Source organism: Melozone crissalis, unplaced genomic scaffold (genome assembly GCF_028551555.1).
Source record: "Melozone crissalis strain CALT ecotype California unplaced genomic scaffold, PUWL_Pcris_2 ptg000013l_1, whole genome shotgun sequence".
Classification (NCBI taxonomy): Eukaryota; Metazoa; Chordata; class Aves; order Passeriformes; family Passerellidae; genus Melozone; species Melozone crissalis.
The window spans coordinates 60,368,370-60,392,951 of NW_026535791.1; the positions used below are offsets into that span (position 1 = coordinate 60,368,370).

The window sequence follows — 24,582 nt, forward strand, 5'->3', positions numbered from 1 at the left end:
AGATTAATCACTGACAGCATGAAGTAAAAAACCACTTTCTTATCTGCAGAAGGTTGCCTGCCTCTATTTGTCCAGGGAGTTCCTTTCCTTCCAATGCCCATTTTGTCTCTGCATTTTAAAGTTACTGAAAAAACTAGTTAAATTATTAATGATTGTTATTTAAACTGAAAACCTGTGTTTTAGAAACAAACCATCTGTTATCATTGAATGACCGTGACATCAATGAATGTTGCACTCTTCCTGCCTTATTCCCTATGAACATTAAGCAGAACACCCATGAAACTGAAGAGCTCAAGTCACAATAATTTTAGCTGTTCTGAACCATAATTACATTTTCAAACAGTCTCTCTACTGAAGGCATTGTGGAAAAAAACATTACAAAAAAGCATGCAGAAATCACATCCTGGCTTTCCACCCAGAAAACCAAATTTCGTTTCCTGTGAACATACCTCTAATCCAGAACTGGAATTCTGGTCTACCAGCCACAACAGAGACCAGCCTGCATTCTAGATGGAAATACATCTGCCTGCATGTATTGAAGATATTGTGAATTAACTTTTTTCTTGAAAAAGAACATCTCTTAAGACTACGTGCTCTGCATCTTTAATTTACTGTCAATAAGAAGTCTGAACAGATCTGCAATACATCCACACAACCCTACCATAGATAATGAATTAAGGCAAGGGCTATAAACAGGAAATAAACACAATACTGTTTATAGCTGCTTATGAAACAGGTCTGGCTATTTGAGTTTTGCACACAGCTTAACAATACTGCAGTATGGTAAACTTCAGAGAATCATTCAGAACAAAATCACCAGCTGTCTGCATTTAAAGCAGTTTCAATCATGAACAATTTCTTTGTTAGAAGACACGCTTTCAAAAACTTACACTTTTGCTTTTCTTGTAATTTAATACTTTAGGCGCCAATTTTAGAATTCACAAAATCATCAAATAATTTATGATGAAAAAGATTAGAGAACATGTGGCTTGGCCAAGAATCTCATACACTGAAATATGAGACAGAATAATTTTGAATACAGACCAACCAATCTTCTAACAAACCCAAGCATGCTTTCAGTGCAGTTATAAGCTACTGCTACAGTACTTTACATAACTGCCTGTTACCATTAATTTTAACCAAATGCTGAAAGTTGTCCCAACATTCTAACAATTTACAAATGTATATACACATCAGAAATCCAAGTGTATTATTAATCCAAAGTAATACAAAATACTGTGTTATGGAAATGACTGAACAGAGGTGTAAAATCTATTGCACAACCTAAAAGGTCATTAACTGGAAAATCCTGAGCTAATGTGCTATTACCAAACAATTCAGGCACTTTTTTTTTTCTTTTTTATTATTACATTAGCAATAAACTTTCAACATAGAAACCTCTAGGTATAACAACTCAAGTTCCATCTGTAACATCATGCTTGGAGAAAAAGTACTCAATAAATAAGACTCCCTTCAATGACTTCCTTACTTGAGACTCGTATGCACACAGAACTAAAGGTACATAATATGATGTTTTAATTGAATACTGTACTTTAAAAGCAATTATTAAAACTGTAAAAAAGTTCTGCAGCATTCAAAATAAAGTTATTTTTTAATCAAGAAAGTTACAGCATTAGTTCCTTTATCCTTTTTTAAGTCTTGAGAAAGTTGTCAAAAACTGAATAGATGATCCCTTTGCTGTGTTGTCTGTTTCAACTTCAGGATCTCAGCTCAGTTCAGGTTTCTGTTGCAATATTTAGATTTCCCTACACAGAGAAAAAAAAGAAAATCATTACTGTCAGTTGTAATAGCAGAAAAACCCTCCCAACCTTCCTAAGTGCTGTATGTAAAATGCAAGGTTCTTTCAATTATGGACTCAAACACCACAACTATAAAGAGCTTACCTTAAAAAATACATATGTATCATTATTACTTCAAATGAAATAAAGTGAAATAAAGATGTTCAGACCTGTTTAACAGATCTTAACAAGCTTTATCATCACAATAGGCAAAATGCTACAATTTCAGGAACAGTTTTAGTTTTTAGGAATTAGCCAACCAGCAAACAGTATGCTGTTAAGAAAATGGTTGTCATACCTATTCTTCAGGGTTTATTTTACTTTAAATTCAGACACACTCAAATTCAGCAGGTGTAAAAAATCCCATAAAATTCAGAAGTTACTGATGAATCTCTGATTCAGTATCTAGCCGCCAGCATGTTTTAAGTATGCTTTATAGGTTCCAGACAAGAATCTTAACAGCCAATTATAGAACAACACTGGAAATAGCTCACAACAACAAATTGTAACATTGCTATAGCCATTTCACAAGGTCATAATCGGGGGAGGGGGGGATATCTTTCTCCTATTTTCCACTAATTCCAATTCAATTTAGCCTTCAAAGATAATACTTCTCAGAGCCCATGCAAATAGAAGATATATTTTCCCAGACACTTCAGTTACAAGTGATCTCTTTACCTTGTTTCAAGCGCTTGGTTTTCTTTCTGACGGTTGGGTGTTTTTTGTTTGTTTGGTTTGTTTTTTATAAGTGTGTTTCCTTAAGGGGTGTTGGGGACTTTTTCTTCTGCCCACTGGGCTGTAAACTTGAGGAATTTTGCAAACAACCGTAAGAACCTGTGCTTTAAGGTGCTTCTGTGCTCCAAGAGCTAAACTCTAATCCAACTACAAATGCTTATTTATTCAAGTGTGTTTACTTGTAGCTGGATGGACACAGAGTTACAAAACAAAAACTCACACAGAGCTGCAAGGGGCTGTGTAGCTCATATAATCCAATTCCCCCATGTCACAAGTAACTTCATACTACTTTGATCAATTCCAATAAAGGATTTAGTATGTTTTAACTACTGATCCTCACAAAAGCTGCAACATTTTATATGGCTCAAAAGTTCTTCTGCAGTTCAAGATTATTGTTGGCCCATACACTCTGCAAATCAAAGCTTAAGTTTATCAAACTATTTTACACAAGACATTATATTGTGCAGGAAATTTTGTTCAGAGCAGCACCCCAGTGAATACTCTAAAGCACATAATTACGGAAACATAACAAAAAAGGAGACGCACAAATGTATTAAAAAATTAATATCCTTCTCTTAGATTAAACAGGATAGAATATTTTGTTTCACAAAGACACAATTTCTGGTCCTGTCAGTAGGAAGAGAAATCAGCTGAGCTTGAGGAAAAAATACTGGAACAGAAGGAACCACAGAATCTCAGAGGGCATCTCTGATTTGCAGTTACACAAAGCAAGTTTCAGCAAGTTTCCATAGAATAAACAGAGAGGAAACAAGAGTGCACAACAAGAGTCAAGTTTGCCAGTGAAGTACAAAGAGCCAATATCCCAGGAAGTCCCATCCAAATCATCCCATGGAGATTTAAAAATCAAAATGGATCTTATGAATATGCATATTTTACAAATGGCTTAGTGAAAAATAAATTAATCCAACTTACCTTTTCTTTCCTCAAAAATCCATCTCTGAATTTATTAGTGGCAAATCCCCTTACACCAACAGAACGTAACCGCTGGTACTTTGCCTGAATATATAAACCCTTCTGCACTAAGCCTGATTTATAATGGGATTGCAAACGGCCATCTGCAAAGTTGCTCTGTAAGGGTGGGGGAAAGGAAGAAAAAAGTGTGCAAAATGAGGGCACCAAAACTCAAACAGTTCATATTTACAGCTATACACATGTAAAACCTCCAGTACTCAATGACAGAAGCATGCATTGCAAGTGCACACCCTCTTCCTTTACATCCATGTATTATTTCTCAGACCACAGGACTCAAAGAACTGGTGTATTGCACTTGCTGTTTAAAACATAGGAAATTATCTTCCTTGTAGGAAAAAAATAAATGCATTGTACAACATTTTTACAACCATTAATGAGGCACAGTCCATCAACAAAACACTTTCACCTCACTGCCACTACCCAATTCAGTGATGCCAAGCCTGCAGCAGGCACACATTGAGTCTGAAGTGTCACACTAACACAAGTCAGTACACATGTTTTTCTTAGAGCTTTAATGTCTGACAGTCTGAACACACAGGCATTTTCTATGCCTTTGATACCTCCACACTGGAAAACTGCAAACTAACCTAGTGTGGGACTAGGAGCAGAGGCCACAGAGGTATCAGAAGACTTAAAGGTGAAAGGTATTATAAAAACACAGAAAGGATATAGCAAGATCAACACTGATCACAGTGGCTAAAGTTTGAAAAAGATTTTCATTCCTAGGCACTCAGATCTCCAATAAATAAGCAGTAAATGTCTTTAGAGTAATAAAAATGTTATTTATCGTGATTTTCCATAGTTTTACAACAATGCCATTTTAAGTTTTCCAACAGCTACTCCAAATTCAAACAATGAGTTTTCATCTAAAACCAGAGAAAGCCTTCAGGCCATATAAATTCTTCTTATCTTTTACCTTTGAAGGGCAGGAGAAAACAAAATATGTCACAGAAACAGCCTTTCTTGAGCATGACAAAATTCCTTTGGTGAAATGTCTCATTTTGACAGAGCAAAGATCACTTCAAGAAAAATCACATGCTCTGAGACTGCAATAACTTTAGTACCACTTTTTCCACTGTGTTTTCCACTGTGTGGCTGGTGAACAATAAAGAAAGAACTGTACAGAACAGAGGTTTCTTTATGCACATGCAGAGGTTCTGTTATTTCACAAATCATTTCACCCAGCTACTTTGCAGGAGACAAGTGACAATCTGGCCCCATCATTCATTCCCCCAGGGTTACTCTGACGGAGAACACTTGCAAATGCCCATTCAATGCCCATCACTTTCCTGGAGAGTATCAGAGTGCAGGCACACCAGGCACAAAGAACTTCCTTGCACTAGGTTGTATGACATAGGTATGTGCCTATCACAGGGAAAAGTGAAGGGCACTTTTAATGCTGGATTAATGCCCTGAACACAGCACTAGAAGTTCCCATTTCCCCATTCCTGCTATGGTTCCCTTGACTTCAGTGACTAGAAAGGAGGCCTTGGTGGTCGGCCACTGCAATTGTATGGCAATAAACAAAGGACTAGAACAAGCAAGGGATGGGGAAAAGGTGAAAGGTATTGAAAATTGCCTTATAAACAGCTCAGACTTTTCAACTTAAGCATCTATGTGTTCTGTAAGTGGGAAGGACACAGCAGTAATATTAATGTAGAGCAGCATCAGTTACAGACAAAGCTAACAGATTATATATACATTTGACAAATAGGCACCTCAGTCACACACAGCTTATAGCAAAACAAGATAATCTAAAGTTTGTGGAAAACATCAAAACTTTTGGTCTAGAAATAAGAAAAGAGTCTGCTGAAGTGACAATCCAGGTTTACATTAGGACTGTTATAAATAATGCTAATGACAATCCCTAGGAGCCTGAAGCTCTAAAACAAGGGTATGTGAGTAAATATATATGGCTGCACTGTGTGGCAGGGATGGAGTTAATTTTCTTCACAGCAGCATGCATGGTGCTGAGTTTTGGATTTGTGGCTAAAAATGCACTGGTAACACACCATTGCTTTGGCTATTGCCCAGCAGTACCTGCACAGCAGCAACATCTTCTCCTCTTTCCTTACTCTGCTGCTCAGAAAGGACACCAGGGTGGGCAAGAAGCAGGGAGGGGACACAGCCAGGACAGGTGGCCCAAGCTGAGTACAGAGATGTCATACACCATATGATCTCCTATGGAACAGAAACTGGGGGAAGGGGGTTTTGGAGGAAGTAGCCATTGCTTGGGGACCAGCTGGGCATCAGTCACCTTGTGACAGATGGTGAGTGACGGCCTTTGCATCACTTTTTTCTTCACTACTTAAAACTGTCATTCATCTCAACTCATGACTTCTCTCACTTTTGCTCTCCACGTTTTCCATCCCATCCTGCTGGGAGAGGAAGGCAGCTGAGGGGAGGGTGGCAGCAGCTGTGTGGTGCTGTGCTGCTGGCAGGGGTGAACCCACCACAGCCAGTAATACACTGAACTTTTTTTAAGCAGTGAATGCAGTTTAGTTTTAAAGATCACTTTGCACTTACTTGCTTAAAGGCTGACTTAGTGATTCATGATAAAAGAGTCATTACAAAAAAGACCTTTTAAATTTTGTAAGACTGCTCCAGATCCTTTATAAAGTATTTTAGAACAGCAGTTTTTTCTTTTCTCAAAAACACAGTGCAGACCATATGTTTTTTTTAAATACTCTGAGTAGTCATCACTTTTTGCTTATTAAATTTAAATGCCCCTATTTTACATATCAAGAAAAAACTGTGTGGGGCTTGTTTTGGGAGGTGGGGAGAGGGGAAGGCAAAGAATGGAATTCTATATGGGTTTTTTGGTGAGGTTTTTGTTTCTCAGTATGTTGCAGTTCTTTTAAATAATTAGCCAAGAAAGTCCTGAGTGTAGAAGACAGTCAAATCACCTCTATTTCATCAACAGCACAGCAAGAAAACTGTTGTGCAAAAGGAATTTAAACGTAAAAAATTAAAGAAATGAAGTCAAATCAACACCACTGTTTCCATGGCAATATGAAAGTGCTATACACAAAAGCAAACTGCAATACAAGTGCATATTCCATTTTCCCTATAAATATTAAAGCATCAAGGGACAGATCACTGGGTACTGCAATATTCATCTCTACATGAGGTGACAACTTAAATGGACACTTTCCTGCTTGTACAACCAGCAGAGCTGCAGAATGATGTAAATGAAAGGAACATCAACCACCAACACTGCCTCAGGGATCCAGCAGCCAGTGCAAGATTCCTCCATCACCTGGAGGCTGACAATACAGTGGGGACACAGAATAACAGGCTACCATCTTCTTAGGTGTTGAAATAGTTGTGTCAGGCTTTGAACACTTCCAACTTTTTAACTTGGACAAAGACTTTCTCCAGTAGAGTCAAGACAGCAGTTTATGTTGGTGTTAGCTCAGCTGTCTGACTAAGGTTGGCTGGCAAAGCACACCTAAACTGGAGAAAGTTTTTTAATTCTACAGCTTTTATGTTTGGGGTGGGGTGGGGTGGGAGGAAAGAAGGGGGAAAAACCCACAACCCACATCTATACTTCTCCACCTTTCAAAGTTTCATCCAAAAATGACAGCTAATTACCCATTAAAATTCTGCTTCACTATCTACAAAACAGAAAAGGTGATTGTCTAGTCTGTGTATTACTTTACTCTTAAGAATGCATATTAAAAATGTAGGGGCAATTTCAAGGTAGAAAATTAGTGTAAAGTTGCTTTAGATTTGACTTATACTTTTCTCACATCAACAATTCTAACTGGACTCATGCAGAGCATGCCACTGTCAGCAGAAAAGGAAATGTTTTGGTTTTCTGCTGAACCCAGGACACATTTTACAATTAAAAGGCATTAGTTGGTCACTGCTCTACCTGAGAAAGAAGCACAACTGTCAATCCCTTTACCCTCTTGAGGCTCCAAGAATAAAACCTCACTTCTTTCAATTTTTTAAATGCATACCTAGCAGTATGTAGGGTATTCACATGACATTATTTCCCCAGAAATCCCTACATGAATGTGTTAATGAAATAACAGTAATACAGTTTGGAAAGTAACACAACTCATAATGGAAAAAGCTCAGGCTTCTGTCACATGAAGGAAAAAAGCTCAGCAGCTTGGGTTTTGGAGAGATGAGTTTTCTAGTCATTGAGCAACTCCTGCATTTCTTATTCCTGACTCTGCATTAACCTATTTATTTCAACTGCCTGCATACAACACTGGACAGCCCTGCTCAATCCACTGCCAGCCCTCTCACCTACTAAAAGCTAAGCCTCCCATTATTCCAACAGAAACAATTAGGCTTTGATGACACTATTTTTCATGGCACTTAATACCTTCAAAAGTGTCTCCTGTTACGAAACTCAACAGGTTCAACCACCATTTTATAAAACGAACTCTTTATAAAAGCTGATCTGTACCTTAAAGTGCCTTCTGATGGGTCCTGCATTTTCAAGGTGTCCTCTAATACGTCTGTGGGGGTAAGTGTCACTTGATTTTGAAGCATAGTAAGAATTCTAGAAGGAAAACAGTAATAACTTCATGTTAATAAATTGTTCAAGAAAAAATATAAATTGTTCAGGTTACACTAACAAATATTGCAACACATTCAGTCTTGTACTGTTTGACACAATGACACTCTTTGAAGGAACTGGAGTAACAGGAGCATTGAGCTGAAGGGCCAGCAGAGTCCACAGAAGCTAAAGATGATACAGACCATCCTCCCAGAATGCCTTCCTCTTGGAGAGATCAAAGCAGCTGACAACACAATTAAGGTTCTCCATCCCTCCCTCCCTCCCAGAACAAATGCATGTATCAAGTAGAGAAGTCATGGCTTGCATCAGGAACAAGGGCAACAGGATTGGCTCTCTGGAGCTCCTGGTTAGCACAGGGCCATCACCCCTCTGTGTGTAGCACACACACACCTCCACAGCAAACAAACAATGTGTAGCACATTGAGGTCCTTAGAAAATGCTGCTTTGAACTCCTCATTTCAAGGGAGCATTTGAGAATTGCTTGCCTGCCACACAAGCACAATTTCAAAAGCAAGTTACACAGACAGCTAGTATTGAAATTGTTGTGTCAACACACTGAACAGCTGTAATCACACAGCTGTGGTTGCCTAAAACAGAGCACTCCCTCAGCCACTGACCTACCTGCACACTTTGGCTCTTTTCTAACTTTCCCTATGACAGCTACTTCTAGAGGATGTCATTCCCATCCATCATTGCATATGATCACCAATATTTACAGAGGCATTGGCCTGTACTGGCATATATTGAAGTCCTTTATGAAGACAGAACAAACATGCTAATGAACTCTAAGCAACTAAAGAAATTTGTCTATGGTTCATTCTTGAATAATCACAGAAGCATTCCAACACTGTTGAACTCTCTTAATAGAGGAAATTTCATCAGCTTGAAATAAATTTTAAAAAGAACCTAAGAAGAGAACTCCCCTGAAATATTTCAAAAATGCTAATATTAAATAATAAATCCAAATGCATACTTTGCTGTTCTCAGAATTTCTGTCCTCTAACAACTACGAAACCTTTCTGGTAAAACTGCTAATAATGGATTTATTGGAGAGAGAGGGTGGCTATAAATGCAATGGAATTATGTTAGAATCCAAGATAACTTTTTAAGTTAACTTTCTTTTTTCTTTTTTACACTATGTTATTGCCTACTATTCAGCTTCTTACAATGCCTTGACAAGAAAGGATTTGGAGAACAAAAAGAGAAGAAGAAAGATTTTATGAAGTGAGATCAAAATGGTTTTTGCAAGAAAAAGATAGGAACTTCCCAGTTCCCTTCTTATTCTAAGAAAATAAAGACACTCCACAAAATCAAATTAACTTTCTACATACAACACAAATCAGGAAGCTCCTAGCTGAAGTACACTCTTCCTTTAAGCTGGGAATCCAGCAAGAAGAAAAAAAAATTAGAAAAACTTCCCATTATAGTTCAAAATAAACCTCTAGGAATTAAAATAAAGCTTGCCTTAATTAACTCTGGATACAGCCCTCCCCATCCCCACCTTCCTTAAGACTAAAATACATTCACAGAAATATTAACATTAGAACTACTTGATGCAAAGGTATAGCAAACCACTTTTTAGGAAGTTCTTAAACCAGAGCCTTAAAAAAAAAAAAAAAAGGAGGAGGAATACACATGTACACATGTATGCTTCTGATTTTCTACTTCACTCTTTAGCTGGCCTCCTTTTGTCAGGAGGGGACAAGGCTAAATGGACAAATCTTACAATCAAGTTTAGATACACAATTGTACCTTTCAGGCCTAAGTTTTTCTCAAGTTTAAGCTCAACTCTCAATTACTGAATATTAACATCACAAATATTATATTTTGATTACTTAATTAAAGCTTTTTATTTCTGTACTTGTCTGCAAACCAGCCTCTGAAAGGCTGACCATTAAGAGCCATTCTGTCTTTAGGATGTCTTGCATTTTTAATACCTAAGCTTTTACACCTACCGTTGTTCCAAAGGAATTACTCCTTACTGCAGTGCAGGACTTTCTAAAAGCTGCATGTTTGCAGTTCACTATTAAATAGAAAATGCAATCTTCCTGAATCTTCACCACATTTAGAAATAACTCAAGTGTTTTTTTCAAACCAACCTCCTTTTTATTTGCAATTACAGTATTACTGTGGTGAGTTAACCTTGGCTGGATACCAGGTACCCACCAAGCAGCCCCATCATTCTCCTTCAGCAGGGCTGGGAGGGAGAAAATAAAATTTTAAAAACCACATGGGTCAAGAAAAAGGCAGTTTAATAAAGCAAAAGCAAAAACTGCACATAGATGCCAGGGAAAATGTAAGATTTCTTCTCTACTTCCCACCAGCAAGCAAGGTGCAGCCACTTCCCAGGAAGCCAAGTTTCAGTGCACAGTGGCTGCTCCAGAAGACAAATGTCACAATAACCAATTACCTCCCACACTCTCCTTCCTTTCTCTGAGCTTTTATTATTATTATTTCCTTTCTCCTGACTGAGCAGAGGAGGTCATATGGTCAGTTTGGGTCAGCTGTCCTGGCTATGGTCTCTCCCAAGACCCAGGCCCAGGCTGGGAGTGGGGTGGGAAGCAGGAGAGGCAGCTCTGCCATGTGGAGCCCTGCCCAGCAGCAGCCCAACACTGTGTGCTACCAGCACCTTCCTGCACAGGGCAAAGCACAGCACTGGGAGGGCTGCCATGAAAATGAACTCCAGACCCAATGCAGTTACTGAGCCATTGGCACTTGCTTTGGGAGACCTGAATCTTAGTCTTGAATAAGTAATGGCTTTTACCATTAAAAACTTGTGGTTTTTTACACTGAAGGAGGCACTTTTTTATCTGCAAAGCAGCTACATTTGGGAGTTGACTACATGAAAGCTTCTTTTCATGGACCTCAGAACTAAGTTTCATGGACTCCTGGAACCCTCTCCATAGGGTATTAGTTACAGTGCATAAAGAATGTCAACTTATGTTAGTGTCCTTCTTATTTTGCAGCCATCAGAAAAAAAAAAGTTTAGGAAAAAAAATTATTTAGAATTATACTGCACACATTAAAAAAGCTTTTCTGATCTCACCAGTTCCCCAGGTTAAACAAGCACAAACACCTGGAACTGATTACAGTTCTTTAGAACTTTCCACAGGAGACAAATTTACTTGTACTGGACCTAATGTTATTGTCTTGCCCACTTCAGTATTGAAGTAAACTGCAGAAAGATAGCCTACAGTATAGTTGTCCAAAACTAGGTTTCATAAATGCAATATTATTCAAGAGATGTGACAATGCATTGTTTAACATTTCATCCCCAGGAACATTTTTCAGATAATTCTTGTTATTTCTGTAATTTGCTCCTCATTTTTATTTAAAATTAGTGCTTTTCAGAACTTTTATCATAATGAAGAGAAAAGAAACACTGTTTCAGTAACAATACCACCCACACAAGATTCAGGCCTTCCCTTTGTACCAGTGACAACTAGAATGCAAGAAAGTATTCTTTTTTCTCAAACTACTTAACATTAGCTCAGATTATCTGCTCAATAACAAGGCCTACTATTTTATAATTTAGGTAATTACACCATTATGTGGAAGAAATGTGATATTAGACACAAGCTTCTTTTATGAAAAGAAAAGGAGTGGTATCAAAGTGGTTTTAGTTCAGATGTACTAATCTCTGCTTCAAAAACAGCTGAGGAAGTGCTCTTGCACCAGAACTGTGAAATTATGAGTAGTTTCATTGTTGAGCACAGAAAGAAGATAAAAAGTCTCACTCAAAATTTTAAAGGGCAAGATATCACAGATTGTTAAATTTACATCAGCATAGACAATGAAGCAAAATATTCATTATACATCAACAATGCAGGAGCTACTATTTCTACATTTAGGCTTACCAGATGAGGTCTCCCAATAAATTTCCTGAAAGGTGGCTTAATAAACCTCATAGGCTTTTGGAAACCATCAACTTGAGACGTTTGTAACTTTGAAAGACTGCAGCTTTGCTGGTTCCTGATGCATGAGAGAGAGAGAGTGTGAGAACAATTAATATCTAAATCCACAGCATATCAACACCCTGTATTTTAAACTGGCTTATTCTAGCATCTGTATCACAAATGCAAAGTAACAGCTTATAAGTAATTTTCCTAGGACAATCCAACAAATCCCTAGTCCCAGCTCAAAGAATTCCACGGCAATGTGTACTCTCTTACGGACGGCAGAGGAGCAGGGACGCTGCCCGGTGAAGCCCCGGCTCTGCTCCCGGCTCAGCCGTGCCGCGGTCACTGCTGCCCTCGGCCGGCGGCAGCGCTCCCTGCACACAACTCCCGCCCTTCCACGACATTCCCCATCCCACAGCAGCGTTAGATGAACACCCACATCCTCCAGTTTCATCCTCAGCAAGCAGCTGATTCTGCCTTTGGGCTTTTGCTTGCTTGTTTTTAACTGTTTTGTTGTTTCTATGTTTTTTTTACCAAGATTATTGCTAATACAGATGCATCCACAAACTTCTAAAAAAAATATTTACCATGAAAAGTAACCACTAGAAGTCAGACTTTGTATTTCACAAAACACACAGGAACAGTTTTCATAGCTGCAAACAAGTTAAGGAAAAAAACAGCAGCACACTTGATAAGCTCAGAGGCACTGCCAGTATCTCCTGTGAGCTATTAAAGCCTCTCAACCTCAGGAAAATTCTATATATCACTCATGCCATTACTGCCCTCAGCCTGGAACCCCTGACAACAAACTCCAGGACATCCATACTTGGCAGGGAAATTTACACTTCTCAGAAAAGATAAGCAGGACAATAACTGAGGAAGTGTGTTGGTGGAAATAAAGCAAGTCCAGGGATTTTTTCCTCCACTTGTTAAGCTTAACATTTTTGATTCAAGAATCCCAAATTCAAGAAATTTCTTCTACAGCTTCTTATGTTTTTCCAAATGTGTGTATTGCCATTAGTTGCTATTACAGACTGCATTTAAAATGAACAAGGAATAGCACTCAAAGAAAAATCTGCACAAGAAACTATGACTATTGTGTGGATACATTTTATTACACTCTGGAAATTCATTAATCAACATTTCTATTAACAGTCCCTCTCTCTAATCAACCAACCTCACAACATCAAAAGTGAAACAGGATGACTGAGGTTAGCAAACACCTTTGGGGCAAAAACTTTTAACAAACCTGCTGGAGGAATCCATAGGACTAAACCGCTATTCCAAAAATCTAAGTTTTCAAATTCTCCAAGAATGAGAAAAATTCCAATTATTTGCTGATAGTCCACATTTTATTACCAAATCAGTAGGGCAACAAAACAATATATTCATCCTAGAATGCTTTTACAGAACTGCAAAATACCAAGAGAATGGCACATGTAAGAGTTTAAAAATCTCAAAATTTTTCAAACTAACTTTGTCCTCTCTTCTCATTCAGTACTAGTTTGTGCTTGCTTTTCATTTTCACCCACTGCAGTTTAACCTCTTTCAAGGTAACACCTCATTACAGAGTAGTTTGCAATCTATTGGATTCAATAGTTCAACAGTCAGTTGGATTTCAGCCCCAGTCAAACTTATAAGGCCTAACTGGAAAAGAATCACCACAAATGTGAATGTAACTGTGCAAGGGCCCTAAAATGAACAAATAAGGGAACTATAGGCTTGGGCCAACAAGATTATTTGCTCATTACCTTGGAGTTACACCATCTACATGAAACACTCTCTCATCTTCATTCTTCAATCTCTCTTTTCTTCTCCTTTCTATATCATACCGTAGATCATTTGGATCTTCTAACACTCTTATAATGTTCTAGTTAAAAGGAAGGGTTGAAGCCAAGTTAGCTGCTAAGAATTCAACACCAACCTGCTTCTGTCCTTCAGGGGCACCACCCTGTACATAACCTGCAAACAGGTTCACAGCAACCCAAGGATCCAAAGCCTAAAGCAATAAAAAGTGGTCCTAAAAAATTATCCTTCCTTGCACCATCTGCCTTTGTACAAGTTTCCAAACAACAGTGCACAGAGCACTGGAATTCTGCATGGAGTTGCCAAGGCAGAAATATTTATGTAAGTTTCAGTAAATCTTAAGTTCTACTATCCTTAATCAAGGAGAATCTCCATGTACCTGTACTATAGAAAAGGAATGGTTACTATATCATAGCAAGCAGAGCTTTAAAGGGGAACATAGAAAATCTTATGAGCCCAGATGAAAGCATGGGATAAAATAGCATTCTGAGGAATTATGTGGACTTTCAGTCATCGTAACATTAGGGTAGAAGAAACATTAAGGCTTTTTTTAACTCAGAGGAAAACCAAGAACCACACATCAGTCAGGGACTCGGTATTTACATTACTTAAAACCAGACAGGAGTTCAAGCAGCAGGAATAATCACACTGCAGCTACTCAGGAGAACACATCTGCATTTTACTGCTCAGTGAACACAGTACCACATACTGTGGTATCTGTAAATATGTTCAGATGTGCATTTTTTCAAAACACCCAGAACTACTGCTGGTCTTCACTGCATGTAGAAATTATGTCTCAACAGCAAGGGGAAAACATTGCTTACATGTATAATGTATCTATAATAGCAACTTACTGCTTGCCAAAAAAGTTAAGCAACCAAGGTACCTGGTGGGACTCAGATGGCACGGTTCGTTTGTTCTGAAGTTCTGCTAGAGACATGTCAATCCTCCTGGAACACAAAAATACTGCATAAAAACAAATGCCATCACTGTAAAGGCAAAAACATTCTTGACCAGGCTACAGAATGTGTTAAAGGTACAGGCAGGTTAAAATAATTAATAAAAACTTCACACTGTGTAAAGCCTACTGAAGATTAATTACCTTAATGCAAATAAATTAAGACCAAAAGTTCAACAACTACCTGTGAATTTCTGGATCCAGATGAGTTTTCACTTCTTTTGTATTTGCACTTGATTTATCCTGAATTTTTGAGAACCGTTCGTGCAGAGTTATGTCAGAAGATGCAAAATAATTTGCTGTGAAGAGATATTAAATACAAGAATGTTATTTGTAGTATTTGAAATGCACAGTGGGAAAATCTATCTTTTAAAAGATTAATACTTAAGGATACCATGACAAATCTATTGAAATGAAATTTCAAACTATTTCCACTTGCAGTTTAATATTCACAAATGAAAGATTAGGCCAGCCCAACTTAGATACCCTTATTTGATAAGATTAAACTCAATTGTCAGCTCTACCATGGTAGTACTCAAACTACTTGAATCTATATATAAAGATATACAGATTCAACACTGAGCATGATGCAGCTGCCTAAACACTAATCTGAAAATTTAAAGGAACTATACATAACTAGAGAGCTGTGGTTACAGCAAAGCTCCCTTATTCCTGCCATGTTTTCTAAACAAGCAGGTTACTCTCCCATACTAGCATAAAATCATTTGGATCTTTAATCTCCACAATAATGCCTCAGTTATGGCCTGAGACCTTCCTGCAGTCATCCTCCAACCAACTACTTTAAATCCTCAACCCATATTTTCCTTAAATACAAAAGGAAGCCAAAATACAAACAAAGCCAATGGCAAACACCTGAGATTTAAAGGGACCGCATATCTAAACCACCAGCTTTGGATTTAGTAATCTACACTTGTAATGTGTATGTATATATATATACACACACACACACACATATATATATATATATATAGGTGGAATATATACATTAACATACATATACTTCAAATACTACAGCCACCTTTAACTTGATGAATAATTGTGATTATTTCCTGAGTAAATTCTTTTGAAGGGTCGTTTTCAATGTTTTGTTTTACAGATGCCATGTGCTCAAACACTGGATGAAAATTTTCTTTTTTTCTGCCAACAGCAACCAGATCATGGGACATCTGTCTCTCTGTAGTGTGACTAGAAGCAGTCCTACAATAAAAAAAATGCAAGGTTTATTTTAAAGCAAATATCTAAATCTGAAAACTTGAAATAGACAAGTAGAATAAAACAAATTAAGAAGTTCATTTTGTGAATAAATGGGATTAAAAGCCAAAACCTTATTTTGTTCTTTTTTAATTAAAAAACTAGTAAGGCCAAAAGGAAGAAAATCTATCATAAAATATGAAGAGATAATTTCACTCTCAGGAATCTTTGTTTCTGTGAAGTATGCAATAGAAAATTTGTGACTTTTAAATTTAATTCAACTAGATTATCAAATCTAGATAAAAATTAAGATCTTGACAGACATCTTTAGAATAACTCTGAAATGCAGTTATGCCTGTGTCTTGTTTAGAAGGAACTACCAGGCAATTTTCAAGAACAGTTCAGAGATAAGAAAAAAAGTCTCAGATCTTTAGGAACTGAATCATCACTTCAGCCTAGTGAAACAGCAGTGAAACTGCTTCAGTAGCAGTGTGTGAAAGAACGTGCTTGCCATCTTTTTGTAAATTTTTACTCATTCTAAGTAAGTTTACACACCAAATGGTTGCACTGCTGCTCAAAGATTATTTTGACAAGAAAGCCAACACCTCAACAACCATACTGTTCTTGCTGCAAGGAAAATGCCTGTCATTCTAAAATATAAAGACTCTAAGAGCTCAGATAAAAGATTTTAGGATGAGGACTTTTAATTGTTCAATCTGCAAAGTGATTATGTGCCTGGCCACACTGTATTAGAAGCATACAATACTAGAATTCCATACAAAAATTGCATCAGAAATAGCCTCTAGCAGATGCCAGAAATAATCTATTTTTCCCTAGCAAACTGGGAATAAATGCATGCAAGAAGGAATCCAAGCAACCTCAGGTTTATCTACCTGCTCCCCAGGTTTATAAAGAAACTATTATTCTCAGCTGAGTCATTTCAAGTCAGGTGTTTCTTAAATGCCTAAAGTAATATGAATATTCCAAGCCGTCAGCTTCTGTAAAATTAATGTTCTTATCTTGCAAAAATAAAATATTTAGCACTTCTGGCTGCAGAAGCAAACCATCCATATATTAAATCAGCTGTAATCAATGCAGAGGTTTCTTTGGTCTGCAAACAACTACCATGTCCATTGTGCATGACCTTCAAAAACAGCAGCAAGAGTCTCCTAGACAAAGGAATCATCCTATGGGTTTGCAACAAAACCCAACAATTGTCCTTACATTATCATTCAGGAAGTCAAATCCTCATCCTAGCCCAACTGTAGGCAATGGGCATTACTCCACTTCCCCTTCCTCAGTCTTTAGTATTAGCTCCTTATAGGCAGTAACTTGTCTTTGTAACTCTCCATTGTATTGTATATTTTTTTAATAGTGCAAAGAGAAGAAAATTAATATAGATATTTTATTTGGGACAAGAGGCAAAACACCTTTAAAATGAAGGCTGATCATTTTGGAAAGGAAGGTAATCTCTTCCAAAAGCCATTACTACCAATATAAGATATTCTGGCCTGCAACAGCATGACAACAAGCCAGAAAACCCTGCAAGAACCTATCAAAACCAAGCTGCTTACTCTCTACCGTGTATTTATCACCTAAAATTTTATACTACTGACACTTTTTCTTCCATTGCAGCCAGCACTGGGAATGCTAAATGCAAACACAAGTATTACCCAGAAGACATTTGTAAGCAGACTCTACTGCTTTTCAGTTCTGACGCCTCAACAGGTTGCCACTTTGTTATAACAATAAATGACAACCCTGAGATCTCTCATTTTTTGCAGTTTTACTGAACTTGAAATCTTGAATATCTGAATATGTGCTTGAGATTTATGTATTTACAGGTTAGCTGATTTTTAGAAAAAAGAAGGGAAGACAGTTTAAAAAAGTACTATTGTATTTCAGATGAAAGCACAGGACTACATTTATCTGCATTTGGGTTTTGGTCTTTTGAGGGTTTTGCTTTTAAATAAAAATAACACACTGACTTATCATAATCAACTTCCAACTACAACTACAGGTTTGTATCAGGCATATCTACCAACTACAGGTTTGTATCAGGCATATCTACTCTTTCCACTTCCTACAGCTCCATAAAATGTTGGTTTTTGTTGGTTGGTTGTATTTGTTTATTTTAATAGAGGTTTAATAATTAACTTGCCCAGACAGGAAAGTTACCATTTTAGAAGAAATAAAACCAAAAAGGTACAATCACAGTTTGTCCTTGTCCTAAAGAAACCATGCTTCCCTCCAACATTCATAAACTGTAAAGAGACAGCAAGAAAGCAGAGGTGAAAGAAAACCAATACCTGTACTTGGTCACCATTTTCTTCATATCCACTTTGACTGTGAGATGTTCTCTCATACAGTTGGCCTCTGACACTTTCACATCTGAAACAGTATGACTTGCATCACGCTGGCTATTGGAGGAATCTACATTTTTCCTCAATTCCCCATCTTTCCTCACTCTTTCGTTCAGTTTGTTTTTACAAGACCTCAGCTCAACATCTGTTTTGGACGAGTTAACATAAGCATTGCAGCCCTTCTTTGAGCTGCATTTCAGAGGTTCCTCAACTTGCCGTTCTTCAGTCCGCCTGGCTCTGCCCCCAGGGCAGTAATCCAGCTCCTTGCCATTCCGAGCACCCTTGGAAGAGCCGTACTTCTGCTCTTCCTGCTTCACGTACTTGGGAGCTCTGTCTGCTGCAAAAGGCTTCTCCCCGTCGGGCTGCCGGCGCCGTTTGTGGCTGTACTCATAGGCTATCTTTGGGACAGGCCCCCCCAGGTGCTCCCTCTCGGCCGAGCGCTGCGACTGCGCGCCCGGGTATCTCTGCTCCTCCTTTTCCTGGCAGGGTGGAAAAGAACGTTCTTGCTTCCACTTGGAATTTCTCGCTACATCTCCAGCGTCATACCTCTCCATTTCCTTAGCCCTTTTAGACGCGTGCCCATATTCTCTGTAATCGTGATCTTCAGGATACCTGTGTTGACATAAAGCAATTTACACTTGCACTAGAGAAGAAAGCGAGAACTTATATGTGCAGAATGTTGGACAGCAGAATGCGTGGCCAGTTAACCCATAATCCCTCGCGCCAAGGTACAGATGTGCAGGGGCTCTTAAGAGGGAAATATTATCCTTTCATACTCTAGCCAGCAATACGACTTACTTAAAAGACAAATACTTCACTACTACCAGTCGCCCATAATTAAACTACAAAGTGGCCAACGTGTTTCAAGGTGGATATCTTCAACTATAATGAAAATAGACTTTTCACTTGAGGCTTTACACCACAATACCCAGGGTTTAATTATTTTATTCCTATACCTCTTCTGTAAAGAGCTCCTTGCCGTAAATTCATCAGAAACTCTTCTGGGTGACTGACCATACTTCTCTTCATGTAACCTCTGGTGCCTCAAGTCATCTTCATGCCATTTTCTTTCAAGTTTGCATGAAGCCCCTAACGGTCTATGAAAAGGTTTCATTCCTTTTTCATTTCCAGTGACTTTGTAGTGATCAAACATGTATCTGTCCTCAATTTTGTGCTGGTAAAACGGACGATCATGCTCTTTGTAAGGTACCTCCGAGTATTTTGGTGGTAACTGGCATCTCCTATTGCTTTCAGTCCTTTCAGATGAATGTGTTCTGTAGGGCTTATGACTGTAAGCATCTTCCATGGGAATTCTTTTCAAGTTTGGTGAAGGTGACCTACGTTCATATATTCTCTGGTGGTTATTTCCATGAGGTGCAAACCTGGAATTGCTTTGTCCATACTTTTCATCTTCTGTTCTCCAAGGCATAGACTTTTTTGGGTCCTTACGAAAGCTTTTATATTCACAGTCATAATTAACATGAGCATGTCTTTGCCTATGGTGCTCTGGAGTCCTAAAAGCTGGAGATAAGGACCTAAAGCAAACATAAAATCCACTTTGAGTAGTTCCATAAATTTAAATCGATTTCTTAATGAGAACATCTATTTCCTAAGGAAGTCGAGTTCAGTACAAAATTTTAATCAGCTTGTAAAAATATTAACACCAAGATATTGAAGTGGCATTTTTCTGGCTGAGTACCAGACTTACTTTTACTCTGTTGAAAGTTTTCATAGTAAAAATACACACTTGAAATTGCAGCAAGTCAATCATTTTTGTCTCTTCAAAGTGTTTTATTTAAAACTAAAAATAATTTCATATACATGAAGTTTCCACTACATTGAGAACAACTGTTATACATATTTTTGCACTTCTCAAGCATTCCTTATCTTTCTTTTTCAGTGCAGAGAAAAAAGGGAAGGAAAAAAAAGTGTATAAAGAAATTTAAAAGGGGAGGAAAATGCTTTTTCACATTTTCTTTGCATGCCAAAACAACCTTCGAAACTGAAAGACTGAAACATTATAAAATGTATTTAAATTGTCATACAGGTAGGCTTTTTCCTGAATAAAAAAACAAGTTTGAGAAAGATGCTTTGGCCTTTTGGATAATTGTATGTACATGTTCACACATGTATACACACACTCTTCCACACTCACTGCAGCTTTTGCAATTAAAGATTCAATTGCATCACTCAGCTCTGCATTTTCACCTACAGTTACAAAAACGAGGGCAACCTGTTAGGAATTGTTAGCCAAAATCTCCTTAAAATAAAGAAAAAACAGCACAGGCCACTAACGACAACCAGAAATAATCGCAGACGTAACAGTCCTGCTTATATTCAAGTATTCACTGCACACTCTTTACACACTGTTTAATAAAAAAACATCAAAAACCAAGTTGGAATAAGCTGTTTCCTTTGTGCACATATTGCAAATGAAGAGTTTGGAAGAACTATTTTCTCCATTTCTGCAAATGAGTTCAAACTCAGAACCACAGATGTTCCTAAAGCCATAATGGCTGATTTCCAACAGCACCTACACTGTGGCTGCCATCCCACATTGGTCTGGTTAGGGCTTGCATCTTAATGAGAGCTGGGGCTGCCCTTACTCAAATGACATTCACAACTCTCAATCTAGTGTGGACATAGGTAGGATTTCCCTTTTTAAAAACAAAAGAAACAAGTGAAGAGCCCTACACATTTTTCTGAGTTATCCAAACTCCCTTGGTCTTGGTCATCACAACTGAAGTCTGTTTTGAAGAGATACCCAAAACCAGCAGTAATTTCACAGTCTCAAAAGCTTGCAATTGTATTCTACCCTCCTGATTTTAGCACCTCAAATTTGTACTGCAAGTCTTAAAAATGAGGCAGGTAACTCCCAGCATGAAGCAAGCTGGATGTTATCCTGGTGACAAACGTCAAAGACACGCGCTACCAGGCTGATGTCCAAGGAGAAGGGCAATGACTCCCACATTTCCACGTGCTTTCACTCTCTGTTATGCTGCAAGGCATGTCTAACTGTGCTAAAGATCAGCTTACAAATCAGCCCCTAACTTCAGAAAGTCCGAGGTGTTTGAACCAGAAAACTTTAAAAAAGAAAAAAAAAACCTGATTTTTAACAGCTCCTCGCTGTAGGCCAAGAAATAAAACAAAAGCGAGTTACAGACATTCAGTGCACAAGGTGGTGCTTGAGAAAAAATGACCCTAACTAGTTTGGAGCTTGGATTTTGTGCTCAAGGTAGTTGCAAATCCCAGAATACAGAAGGTGAAAAGGTTCTTAGACTGCAAAAACTGAACATTTCCACCTTAAGAGAAATTGTAATAAAATCACAAGTTGGGAAAAAAATTACAGGTGTTCAGCTGTACAACAAACTAGAGATTTCAAAACACACTTTACAAACTGCAATTCTGCATGCCATTTTCTTTCTTTAATGCAAGTTTTAGGCCCTAATTATAAATCCTTACACAGAGCTACATTTCAGAACACAAACTGTAGATACTTACCTTGGTTTCCATCGTGGTGATCTTGATCTAGATCTTGTCATCTTCTCTCATGTGTTTATCAGTTTCTTGAAGCTGTAAAAATTATATAATTTACTATTCTAATTACAAATTACATCAGGAAGTTTTTTTAACAAGTGTAGTACTAGAAGCTTCAAAGTTAGGGTGAGGATATTTTTAGGATGTTATACATCAAAGGCAAAACTCGAATACCAATTTTAAGCAAGCAACTTTTCTCTAGTTGCTGATCTTAAAACACAGTATATTTTCTTTATAAAGATTTAAATATTTGATCATTGTTCCATTTTTCTCTCAATTTTTTAATGCTATTAATGTCTATTCAGCCTGCTGTTAAATGCTAATAAGCTCACAAGCAAGCTGCAGCAATGAAAAATACATTAGTATGTGTTGAATGCTGTAGATGACAGAGGGGACAAACAAACAAAGCTTTAAAAATAAAGTTTATACAGGAAAAGGTTTTTCCATCAAGTTATATCCTGAGCCTCATACATACTGAACTTCAAATTTGTCATATACATCAAAATTTTTACATGATTGCAGACTTTTTGTAAACTTCTTGTAAACTTCAACTATTCCATCAAATCTTAACTGCTAGGTTATCACATACTCCATCCAAAACCAGGTACAAAAAAAATCACTTTTTTTCATTGTTGTACTTCACCTGTTAATAACCTACTAACTAGACACACACCAAATAATGGATGCACTATGACAAAGTGCTGCCCCTGACTCCTGAAGGTAGCTCCTGACAACCCTTCTCATAAAAGCTATGAAAGAATGAAAACAAAACCCCTAGGAACGTCATAAAAAAGTGATGAAGGTATATACAAACTCACCAGTAATGGACTGGTGAACAGGAATTAAATGACTGTTCATTATTCAGCAAAGACAAAGGATTAAAGCAGAATTAAATTACTGGGTAACTGGTTAAAAACTGAAGTTTGGACAACATAACCATGCCTACAGATTTAGTTACCACAAAATGCTCTAAAGGCCAGAAATATAGATGCAAAAACAGATCTATCAACAGCTCTAAAGTTAATGAACAACCAACCATTTGAAACTGAAAGAATGCACCCAGGTCAATGCCAATCTATATATGCTATGGTATTTTCTGTAGCTTTTTGTACAAACACTCAGGGAGACAGAGAACTAGTCTGAGCTAGCAAAGTATGGCATTTCTGACACTCCCAGCGCTCAAATAATTCCTTTAACTCAATCTTTTGCCTAATGAACTGAAACTGAAAAGGGAGAAAAACACACCAAGCTCTAAGGCACTACCTGAAGTAGTGTGACCCACATGCCTGACCCAGCGCCTCACACCCCTCAGTCACACTGGCTGCTCAAACAAAGTATCACTCCTTGCTATACTTGACTTTTTGGTATGATTACCTCATGGCTGAAACAGTAGGATCTTAAGAATATACAGCATACTTCTGCTGCCTATCCCACTGGCAGGCATTAGACAAGCCACCTCCTAAACTACAAACTGCTCGTTAAGCTAACCAGATATTTATTTGCAAAATGTAGCAATAGCTTACTTCTGAAGACAAACCTGTATAACTTTTTTTTTTTGCTCCAAAATCAATCTTTTCATGTAACAAACCACAAGGTTGTAATTGTTGCAAGAGATAGTGAAGCAAAAAGAATCCAACTCCAAAGTACCCCAAGGACAAGATAAAGCATTTGCTCCCTGAACTCTCAAATATGAAGTTATCACTGCCTCTTATAGCCTGAAGACATATCTGAGGACTGCACAGCATGATTAACTTCAGGCCCTTTGCTTACTTGAAGTCATACTAGTCAAAGTTAGATATGATGCTCCAATGCCACTATTCATTATTTTTCCAAGAAAAGCAATATTGTGATCTATATTCCTATATTTCACCCATGAAAATACATCTTACAACAGTATTTCAGAAACAAAAACAAAAAAACCCACAAAAACAAAAAAACACCACAGTCCCTGGGTAACATATTCCAAATGCGGTACATGTCCAACTTCAAAGATTCACTACTACCATCTCCATGCCCAACAAGCTTCAAAGATTCACTACTACCATCTCTTCTGGTAAATTTTAGAAGAGACAATGAATGTTTTTACATGCCAATCGAATTCTTTCTTCCTACCTTCCCTTCAGTCATGAACTTTATTCTTAATTTTCAAATGGGTATGTAAACACCAAAAAGACAAAAGTACCATTAAACTCCACCCAACTATCTGTACAGAATTTGATCTGCCAGACTGATAAGCTAGAAACTGGGCACACATAATGACCAATTCCTTATTCTTTGAGACTGGCTAAACAATCATACCTAAAAGCGTGAGAAAGACTGTGACAGCACATCCTAGATCTTGCCTTAGGATAAGGAGGACTGCTGTAATTTCCAATGATGACATTCCTTTTGTTTAGTGGAAAGAAGTGCTCATCTCATGCACCTCCTAAAAATGACCCACGCAGTAGGATTTCCTCACAGAGAAACACACCATATGAAGGCAGCAGTCGCTCCCCCGCAACAAGGCTCCCAGTGTAACACCAGAATTGCAAATCAATCTATACAGAATTTGTAAACTTTGCTAAATCCAGGTTTAAGTCACCTTTTTATGGTTCCATAAAAAGCAAGTTTTTTGTAGGATGGTATCAGGTAGCAAGCCTGTCTGTAGCAGAATTACTTGACTCAAGTGAAGGCCCTACAGTTTGCAAGTAAGGCATCCAGGTGCTTCTGAAAAGACAGGTCATGATGGAGCAGAGGTGCCAGG

The 24,582-nt window shown here is 37.8% G+C and overlaps 1 protein-coding gene across 1 annotated transcript in view; it reads right to left on the minus strand.

Annotated features, from left to right (window-relative positions):
* Positions 1 to 1,513: 1,513 nt before the first annotated feature.
* Positions 1,514 to 24,582, minus strand: part of BCLAF3 (BCLAF1 and THRAP3 family member 3) — a 28,684-nt gene continuing 5,615 nt past the window's right edge. The window contains exons 2-12 of the mRNA XM_054271859.1: positions 21,804 to 21,875; positions 19,259 to 19,837; positions 18,249 to 18,914; positions 15,767 to 15,945; positions 14,912 to 15,026; positions 14,656 to 14,719; positions 13,715 to 13,833; positions 11,922 to 12,036; positions 7,951 to 8,046; positions 3,468 to 3,623; positions 1,514 to 1,766 (exon numbers count right to left, since the gene is read on the minus strand). Of these exons, the coding sequence (XP_054127834.1) occupies positions 1,737 to 1,766; positions 3,468 to 3,623; positions 7,951 to 8,046; positions 11,922 to 12,036; positions 13,715 to 13,833; positions 14,656 to 14,719; positions 14,912 to 15,026; positions 15,767 to 15,945; positions 18,249 to 18,914; positions 19,259 to 19,837; positions 21,804 to 21,844 (2,160 nt within the window). The 5' untranslated portion in view covers positions 21,845 to 21,875 and the 3' untranslated portion in view covers positions 1,514 to 1,736. The remainder of the gene's footprint in view (positions 1,767 to 3,467; positions 3,624 to 7,950; positions 8,047 to 11,921; positions 12,037 to 13,714; positions 13,834 to 14,655; positions 14,720 to 14,911; positions 15,027 to 15,766; positions 15,946 to 18,248; positions 18,915 to 19,258; positions 19,838 to 21,803; positions 21,876 to 24,582) is intronic.